The 10,181-nt window shown below is 34.1% G+C and overlaps 2 protein-coding genes across 3 annotated transcripts in view; both read right to left on the reverse strand.

Moving 5' to 3' along the window:
• Positions 1–2,256, reverse strand: part of tatdn2 (TatD DNase domain containing 2) — a 12,588-nt gene extending 10,332 nt beyond the window's left edge. For both annotated transcript variants that reach the window (XM_024270275.2, XM_024270276.2), the window contains exon 1: positions 2,036–2,256. The gene's annotated coding sequence lies outside the window, so the exon portion shown is untranslated. The remainder of the gene's footprint in view (positions 1–2,035) is intronic.
• A 3,872-nt stretch (positions 2,257–6,128) lies between these two features.
• vhl (von Hippel-Lindau tumor suppressor) lies at positions 6,129–9,234 on the reverse strand. The gene is made up of 3 exons (XM_024270278.2): positions 8,799–9,234; positions 7,747–7,866; positions 6,129–6,727 (listed from the first exon to the last, which is right to left on the reverse strand). The coding sequence occupies exons 1-3, from the start codon at positions 8,983–8,985 to the stop codon at positions 6,534–6,536; spliced, it is 501 nt and encodes a 166-aa protein (XP_024126046.1). The 5' UTR covers positions 8,986–9,234; the 3' UTR covers positions 6,129–6,533.
• Positions 9,235–10,181: the final 947 nt, after the last annotated feature.

Here is a 10,181-nt window from a genome sequence, read left to right on the forward strand (position 1 = left end):
TGAGTTTGAGAATTTTGAGTCCAGTGACTCTAAGTTCAGGTTCGAACTCTAAATTTGTTGAACCTGCTTCTTGAAACGGGCCCCAGCATTTCAGACATTTTCCTTCTTAAATGAAGTCCTTCTTTGCCTTCTGCTGCTGGTAAACCATGTCATTTTTTTCAAAACTTTATTTAATCGCCAAAACGACAGAACAAATTTCAACATAAAGAACATATATATACACACACACACACACACAAAATATATATATAATATATACATAAATATTAAGGGTTTCATATCTTATCAGCATCAAAGGAGAAAATGTTTCTTGCTTTTGATTTTTCATAAATTTTAATTAATCAAATTATAAATATATCTGATGCAAAAAAAACGCAATTCTTCCAAATGTTGTAAAAGCAATTAACTTGTTTCACTGCTTTGTAGTGAGTCTTTTTTATATTTATTTGAATATTTTCTGTACTCAGATTTACTTGTTTGGTCATTGGGTTTTATCGTTTTTTAATCTCAAGATTTTTTCTCACTTTTAGCCCGATAGTGTTATTTTATAAATGATATATTTAGGGTTTTTTTTGCTATTAATTGGATTTTATTGCCGTTTTTAGATAAATCATGTTATCGGTGAACTACTGATACATGTATTGCTACTTTTTTCTTTAAAAACTTTTGGAATAGACATGTATTTTTATGTATGGAGCCCAATTACCATAATTTGCTATTCTAAAATAAACTTTAAAAAATGAACATTTCGATGTTTGTATGTAATGCTACAAGATGGCGGTTTGTACGCGATAAAACTGCTTTTTCACTTCAGACTATGATAGTACTGACAAAATACATTTTCTGATAGTAAATATCACAATTCTCAGAGTCAGTGAACGCACCGGAACTGAAGTTACCATCCTCATCGATTTTGATTGGTCCTTTGTGTTTAAAAAAAAAAACAAAAAAAAAGGTTTTTACATTTTGAGTTTTGAAACGTAAAAAAGAGAACATTTAAATCTGAAAATAATAAAATTGATTTTTTAAAAGAAAAAGTTTGGGACATTTTATTTTTTTGGGCCAAACCCTAATATTTTTTTCAAAATGTTTTATTTGGGTTTCAAAAATTCACGGCCCCAGAATAGCTCTCTATATATATGCATATATATTTTAAATGTAATTTTTTGGGGGGGAGCAGGTTTTCCCTCTCCTTGCACTATGCTTGACTTTCTTTTTCTGAATCCTCGTTGTGTATATTTATGCTAAACAATAAACAAACAATTTGTAATGTAACAGTGGTCTGGTTTTTGAACATTTGTTTGTAAGAATATGAAACTTTCCTAAAATTATGAAAACCTGAAAAACTAAATCAAATAAGTACATCAAATGTTTTCCCCCAAAAAATTACCAAAACTGAGAATTTAAAAGAGCACAAATAAAAATCTTCTCTGTTTTTTCCTGTTTTCTTCACAAAAACCACTTCTCTCGATTTTGGATTGATTGGAAATTTTATATAATCTGATTTTAATGTAGCTAATTCCTCTTTGGTGCAACATTGTGACGTTGATTTCTTAAAAAAAAAAATATCTTCCACGAAGGAAGCCTTTATGAGTTTGGTAAAACCACATAAATATCCCACCAGTGAATGAGGCGCGAGCACAGTTCCAAACACAACTGTTATATTTATTTATATATATGTATTATAGTTATTAATAAAGACCATCCGTGTTTGTTTGGCTGGATTTCAATCACTGCTTATTCAAATCATTATACAAACCAGTTTCGACGCAAAAGGCGCCGAAAACGCTTCCAGCCTTTTAGCGCCTGTTAGCTAACGTAACTGTTAGCTAACGTAACTGTTAGCTAACCGCGCGCGCGTTAACAGTCCGATTATAGCTTTATCGGGACGTCACGCTTTCAAAATAGCCTCAAATGCCGCTTAAATTCGTCCGTTTATCGAATATACCGGTGTTTAGTATAGCTAGGAAACTCTTTACTGAACAGTAACGGAAGAGCTAAGCACAAAAATTGAGAGTAACAGTGCGGTGGTTACCTTGCGTCAGCGCGCGGTCTGTCAGTGGTCCCGCAGTAGATTAAAAAATGACAAATTTAAAAATAAAACAGCTATAAAATCGACAGGTGACGCTATGTACCCCAACTTCCAGCCGTTAATCTCACTTGGGACGCAGAAGAGGTTTTTAAACGATAAAACTAAAACTGTAACGAGAATGTCTAAAATTATAGAATGAAGGAGATCTCGCGAGAGTGGGCAAATGTGGTTCTCGTCTGTTCATTTTTTTAAACCTCTTTGCTGGTTGTTGTTAATTTCTGTTCCACTGGAAGAATAATATATAAGCAGAACATATAAGGTCGAGTCGCGAGGATTTCAATAAAAATGTTTGGTTAACAACATTTTTCAAACTTTTAAATCATATTTATGACAGCAACTTACATTTCAGCTTGATTCTCACTGAGCACTCAACAAAAAGACTCATTTCTATGTTTGTGATAAAAATATATGTGAAATATTTTTTTTAGTAAAATAAAGAAAAATATTTTTTTTTCTTCAAAATATTACATAGCTTATAACGTTTGACAGGGGTTTAAATGACCACCTTTCAAAATAAAAGACCCCGTTACACAAGATCAACTCCACGCAGAAGGTGCAGTAGTAAGTAAGAAACATGCTAGCTGTTTTAGCCAATTTATGCCTTTTTTAAAAAGTTTTTTTTAGGCTGATTTGGAGTTGGGCTAATATTTACATGCCAGCTGTTTTGGCTAACCTATGTTTTTATTTTTTTTTTTAGGCTAAATTGGCATTTAGCCAATATTTTTAGCTGGCTATCATCTTCAGCTATCAGCACTAACATCTTCAGCGGGTAAATTCAGCTTAACAGCATTCACACTTGCATTATGTAATGCTATATATCTAGTTCATGATTACGTTAAAAAGTTACAGTCTTAAAGTTTTAAAAATATAGTTTTATAGTGTTCAATAAATGTTTATCCTGTTCAGCAGCGATCTAAAGTGTGTTTTGGATTTTGGTTCCTTGTGTGATTGAGTTTGACCTCCTACATTTGGAGGATTTCTGCAGCTGTTTTCTTCACATTATTGACAGTAAAGAGATGTTAGCAGTAAAAAGACGTTCAGTTTGTTATTTCACACATTCTGTTCCCACAGGTCTAACAAATGCTGCACCGAGTTGCTAAATGTTGTTAAAGTGAAGAATTCCAGGCCGAATGGATATTTCATCTACAGCTCTTCTTCCTCTCCGTGTTCTGTAACTGAACATCTTCCTGTCCTTAATGAAAGTTTCGAGGTCAAAGTTTTTTATAGGAGCTACACAAATGATATAATAGAGAGACAAATATAAAAGCGAGTCGTCATTAAATCTAATGTGGTGCTTGCTGTCTGCTCAGACTACAGAAGATCATTAACGACAGTTCTACTCATTGAAAGTGACAGGCTTCCTGTACTAATCATCTGATCTATCTTGAGATTCATTCACAAAAGCTTATAATGAATCAACAGTTAGTCTTTGCAGTGAAGAGGAGAAACTCAGCAGCTTTGTTGAACCAGATTCAACATTCAAACGAATCAATATTCATCTTTTTTTGTTCAATTTCATTTTTATTCTTCATTTTAAATGATTGAAATTAACTTCTGTGAGAGTCCATTTTATTCATGGCTTTAAATTTGCTGATTATTATTCTGTTTTATCAAAGGAAGAAGTCTGATTAACACCAGAAAAGTTGTTTCCGTTCTATTATTTTCAATATTTTATTGAATATGAATCTAAATTTCCCATCATTGTTTTATGGACCTAAAACACCAAATGTCTGTTGTGAAAAAAAATATGATGAGGTCTTAATAACGTGCAGTAAATTCTCACTTGAAGATAAATTATATTTAATTTTGGAAACGGAGGGTTCAGATCTACATGAAAAATGGTTTTTAAGATATTTAGGTTGTGAGATTTTGGTTAAAAACTTCAGGCCTAACACAAAAAATATGAAAACCAAATTTATTAGTACAACTAAAGCTGTAAATAAAAATAAGATGAACTGTTTTTGGGAGTAAAATCCCACTTTTAGGAGAAAAGTTTAACATTTCAGAACAAATCCTAAAATGTATTTATTATTTTGTCTCTATTTTTCTCAAAGTGGATAATTTTTTATTTGTTTTATCAAAAAGGAAACAGTAAATAATATAAGTTAAAGTCCCCCATATGACAGTTTTTTTTTAATTAAAAAAAACTCTTTCCCAGTAGTGTTTTAATGGTGATTATGAAGATTTTAACCCAAATCACACAAGCTAAATGTCTTAAAAAGCTATTTTTCATGTTGATCTGAAGCTTCAGTTTCCAAAATCTCCTCTGAGGGGGCGTGGCTTTTGGAGTTGAGCTCCGCCTGTCTATGTGAGAAAACAAGCATAAATCTTCACTGCTGCTACATAAAAACGTCCATAAATAGGGTAATGTCCAGCCGTATGGTTCTGATGAAGATCTCCAGAAACAGGATTGTCATCGGAGGAGGACTTTAAACCAAAGGAACATCTGCTTGTATCTCGACTCTCTTCATCCCTGCTTATTATTTCTTATCAACGAATCCGTCTGAATGCGGCTGAGCAAGGAAACTGCTTTCAACCCTAACCTTGTTTTCATCTTCTCCAGTTATTCTTCCGGAGGTGTGGGACCACGACGAGTTGAGTTAGTGGACAAAAGCTCTTTCAAACAGAGGAACCGTGAATACTCCCCAAAAATACCGAACGCACGTGTGAAACAGCAGAAACTCAACACATGCTGCTCTGAAACACGACTTCAGCTGCTCTTTGTAGATCCACCATCACTTTCCAGATTTTATCAGGTGTTCATCTCACACAGAAGGGCTGTTGTGTTGTTGTTCTTAGCAACAAGACTGGCAACGTCATCACACAAAACCAGAGACGCTTTGTAGTCGGTCTGTGAGCAAATCCAACATGTTTACACCACTATCTGTGTTTTAGGACAATTATAAGTGTTGTTTGGTATACATTCTTCAAGCCTAACACACAAAAAAAGACGATGTTTTACTTTAAACCAAATGTATGAGTACAACTATAGCAGTGAGTGAAAAAAAAATGTATTTTCCGGAGTATAAGTCGCACTTTTAGAAGAAAAGTTTACCGTTTCAGAACAAATCCACCAAGCCCAGCGTAGCTAAAAAAATAAATAAAAACAACAATACTAATCTTCTGATCTGTACTAAATAATATCAAAGAGGAAAACAATCAGATTTTAGGCTAATTTGAAGTTTAGCTAGTATTTAAGCAACAAGCTAGCTTTTTTTTGGCTCATTTGTTATCTACTGAGGTTTTTTATGCTAATTTGGAGTTTAGCTTCTATTTTAGCAACAGGCTAAACATTTTTGACTAATTTAGTTTACTGAGGACTTCAAGCTAGCTTTTTTGGAGTGTAGCTCGTGTTTAAGCAACACACTCAATATTTTTGAAAATTAGCATGTATTAGCAATTTTACTATTCTTTTGAGAAATTTAGGTAAACTTCAGCGCTCCAAGTTTTTTAACAAAATTTCCAGTCTTTCGTCAAATTTAACATTTTGTAAATAGCTTTCACATTTTCAGCAAATCCCTTCAGCCATTAAAGTAAAATGCGACGCCATTTTCAGCAAAAAGCTTCAGCATCTTCAGCGACTACTTTCAGAAAAAAAGCCTTTACACTAGTATTATAGCGGATAATGCAATTTTTCTAGTTCATATATATTTATGTTAAAAAAGTTACATTTTTAAAGTTTTAACAATATCATTTTTTTTATGTGTTCAACAAATGTCTATCCTGTTTGGCCCTCGACCTACTCTGTGTTTTTGGATTTTGGCCCTTTGTGTGGTTGAGTTTGACCCCCATCTTCTAAACAGTGTTAATACATCATGTCCTCACTGACTTTCAGTATTTCCTTTCATTTTGGTGTTTTGTCATCACATTTCTTTAACTCGGGGATGTCAAACTCAATCACATGGAGCCAAAATCCCAAAATCCGGGGGCCGGATTCGGCCCCCGAGCTTCAACTTTGACACGTGTGCTTTAACTTGTAGGCAATTATAATTAGTTCTGTCAACCACTCTTTTTAACTGTGAAAACACACAGTGTCTACATGATTATTGGATGTTTTATTCTGTCACCTGGAAGTTAAGAACATGGAATTACAATGGACTGAGGTTTATGTAAAAAAACAAACTGTTGTTAGTCGTGTTACCTATCACAGTTGTTTTAGTTAAAGAGGTCACTGATAAACATAAAAAACAAAAAATGCAGAACAAAAGAAAAGAATTAATGAACAAAACTTTTTAAACATGATTTTAGAGCGTTACAGTTGAACAACTGAAGAAAGGAAAGTGGACAGAAGATCAAAGTTGTTTTTTTTGCATATTTTTTTTTTTACTTCTCTGAAAATAACTCCAGCAATGCTTCTATATTTACAAGTTTGTTATGTCTTTGCAGTCTTTGGAGGTGCAGCTCAGCATTGCTATCAGTGTGTTGGCAGCATCCAGCAGGTTTACACATCCTGGTCTTGGTTTCTCTCCTGCATCCGTCGCTCCACCAGCCGGTTGATGTGCTGGAGGTCCTTCAACGCGTTGGGCTGATCTTCCAGCTCCTCGTGGAGACAGCGAGCGATTTCCAGCTTCCTGTAGTCCTCGGGCTGAACCAGACATCGGATCACGTGAAGGGCTCGGTCCTTCAGGCTGTCCACTGTCAAAGCGTTTGGGAAAAGAAAGAAAAACTTGGTGAACATTGGAATAAAAATGTTAACATGACAACCAGAAAACTGACATTAAACGAGGAAATAAAACACCAAAACATAAAAAGACTCCATTGAATCCAATTAAGATCACAAATCGGATTGAAATTCACAAATATTGGCTGAAATTTACTAATCGTGGCAGCACTACTCGCCATGTGGGATAGAGCTGCCCCGACTAGTCGACTAATCGACGACTAATCGACTATTAAAATAGTCGACAAATAATTTAATAGTCGATTAGTCGTTACTTTATATTGTCAGAGTGTAGTAAAGTTGAAAGTTATAATGACATTCTGCTAGATTTATGGAGTATTTTGGCATTTATTAAGATTTTTTAGGCTATTCTAGAGTTTCGCTAATATTTCAGCTACATGCTAGCTGTTTTGGCTAACTCAGGCTTTTTGTCTTTTTTAGTCAAATTTGGCATTTAACTTATATTTTATCAGCTATCAGCTTCAGTGTTTTTAGCCATCAATTTCAGCATCTTCAGCGACCAAATTCAGTTTACAGCATTAACACTATAATTATTACAGGTAATGCTTGTGTGAATATATCGAGTTTTTAGTTAGTTTAAAGATAACGAAGGTTAAGATGTGTGTTTTACATCTATTTTATGAATGACCCGATTAGTCGACTAATCGGAAAAAATAATCAGTGATTAGTCGACTACTAAAATAATCGTTTGTGGCAGCTCTAATATGTCGACTAACTCTCTAACTTTTACTCACCAAAAAACAGAAAACACTCGTGACTGATGAGTGTTAATTTGTGACCCTTCAAAATAAAAGTCTATCTCAATATACATCGTTATTGCTCGGTCTTATCAGTAATCACAAACAATGATATGAATCTGTTAAAATGAATCACTACACCTAAAATACAAATGAATCCTTAGTTGCTCTCTAAAATGACATTTATGCACAAATGCATCAATGAAAAACGATGTAAGAAGACGGATCATCTTTACCTGGCAGAGTGATGTTAACAGATACATCTCCGTTCTCTGCTGGTTGAGGAAGAAAGAACTCTTTTCCGTTCACCTTTAACGGCTCGTCTGTGGCGGCGTCTCTGAACAACCAGGGATGACCTGGAGGGGAAGAGGGGCGGGTTTCCATTTAGGAGGTACAATGATCACCTTTAGATTCTATCTTCCTACTGGTGCAACAAATCACACCATTTATTTGTTATTTTAATACAGTAATATGATTTTTGTTTATATTTTGAAGCCCAATGAGGCAAATTCATTTGTGATTTTGGGCTATATAAATAAAATTGAATTGAATTGTAGCAGTCTGTACAATCAAAACCATGTGGTACAGGATAAGATAAGATGGTCCTTTATAAGATAGGATGCAGAAGACCCAAAGTTCAGGAAATGCTACTATAAGATCTCATGTCTGAAATGCAAACAGTGGAACACACTTTCCAAATAAGAAGTAACTATTCACTGTAGTTACAGTTTTGGTTAAAATACATGCGAGCAATACAGCACTGTGCATTTTGGGTGCAGGTATTACATGAGGTCATCTTGATTTTCCATCAGCCTTTGTGCTCGGTTGAGCGTAAATATGTAAGAATAACATTCTTACAATTTTTCTCTTTCAGAAAATTTGAAAAATCTTTTTTAGATAACATCTTGGGACATTAATAATAAATAAAATAATCTGGAGGGCTGGATAGAGAAATTCTTGATTTTGACACGTGTCTTTTTGTTTTATTTTGTTCTGATTAGTCTGACATATTTGCGTTTTTTCTGGAATGTCTCAGGTATTGTACTAAATATTGTACTGACATTACTTTTGAATAAAAACATTTTTTAAATCATAAATCTGAAATGTTTTGTCAAATCTTGTTTTACATACCCATCCTGTACTTTAGTGTACTAATTTCTACCACTGACACTTTATTTCATTTCTATTTTCATTCCTTGTTTAAATTTTGCATTCATTTACAATATCATTTTGTTCTGTAACCTGCATTTATAAAATAAAGTGTTTTGTAGAAGAGGATCCCGCTCACCTACGTAGGTGGTCATCCGTCGCCCGGATCCCGGCTTCAGGTCTTCGTAAGCCTGCGGGACTCCGCTGTAATCGATCCATAGTGGCCTGACGACGTACGGCGTGCGGTTACAGAACACGGCGCTGACGGGGACGCGGCTGTTCAGGGAGCGAATGAGGGGAAGAGGCTGCTCCCCTTCCTGAGGCATCGGCGCTTGCTAGCACAACAGCGGGCCGCCCGAGAAAGAGACGCGCATTAACGGGTCGGGGAGAAGCTCGCTCGCTCCTTCAGTCGTCGTCGGTGGAAGGAACGTATCCAGAAATATCATCCGTGAAAGAATTAACAACGTAAACACACTTTTAAAAGGTTCGTGAAGTAAAACAAGACGACAACTCCACAACTCGGGCGCTGGTTTGTGTTTACATTTATCTTCCGGTAGCAGGAGGACACGCCTCTGTTCTGTGTTTCTATTGGTCCAAACAAATGTGACGACATGCTGGCTCGCATGCGCACAACGTAGAAGCAGCCAGATGAAAACAGGGCAACAATCAAATACAAATGATACGTTATTTTATGAATATTTTGCTTTTTGATTGTTTTGTGCAAGAAAAGGTTGATTCTGAAACAATATTTACTTAATTTATTGATAATTATAGCTAAATTTTATAAATCTAAATATGCTAACAAAAAACAGTGTTTTGTGTTTTTCACAAATTGTTTTATATATTAAAATGATTGCATCCTGCACCAATAAAAAAGATCTTTGGACAGTTGAAGCCTGAGCTTGTTTGTTATCTTTATTTTATTTCTTTATTTTTATTACTTTGATTACTTTTATTTTATTACTCGATTAACATTTATTTTTTATTATTTATTTATTTTTATTTTCTTTTATTATCCCCTGGCAAGTTCAAATTAATTATCCTGTAAGGTCTCCGTATTGACTCATTACTTGGAATGTTTTTAATAATTCTTTGTATTAGCAACATTTTGACAAAAAAACAAACAAACAAAAAAAAACAAACAGTGGCTATTTTTAAACTTTATTTAACAAAATGCAAGTTTACAACATGATAAACTTTTAAAACATTTTTTAAACAACTACACACTACAGAATAAAATGTGGCTTGAAATTATAGAACAGAGTTGTTGTTTTTTTAACATTATTATAATCAAACAGAGGGGCAATTGCAACATTAAACAGCAAAACAGAATCAATAACAAATAACAAAAAACAATAGTAATAAAATAGATCAGAGCAAAGTGGGGAAAACCATAAAAAATCACATCACTATAGATCCATAAGAGTTTTTCATTTATCATCTGTTGTTTTTCTTTTTGGTTTCTTAAGGAGCTTCAATGATTCCAAATATAACTTGAATTCCTTTATAAATATTCAAAATT

Source organism: Oryzias melastigma, linkage group LG5 (genome assembly GCF_002922805.2).
Source record: "Oryzias melastigma strain HK-1 linkage group LG5, ASM292280v2, whole genome shotgun sequence".
NCBI classification, from domain to species: domain Eukaryota; kingdom Metazoa; phylum Chordata; class Actinopteri; order Beloniformes; family Adrianichthyidae; genus Oryzias; species Oryzias melastigma.

Bases quoted from the DNA above. Each gene is read 5' to 3' on its own strand.
- vhl (XM_024270278.2), bottom strand. From the start codon at position 8,985: ATGCCTCAGGAAGGGGAGCAGCCTCTTCCCCTCATTCGCTCCCTGAAC. The intron at 7,867-8,798 runs GTGAGCGGGATC...CTTCCCCTCCAG, and splicing joins ACGGATGACCACCTACGTAG to GTCATCCCTGGTTGTTCAGA. The intron at 6,728-7,746 runs GTAAAGATGATC...ACGCTTTGACAG, and splicing joins TGTTAACATCACTCTGCCAG to TGGACAGCCTGAAGGACCGA.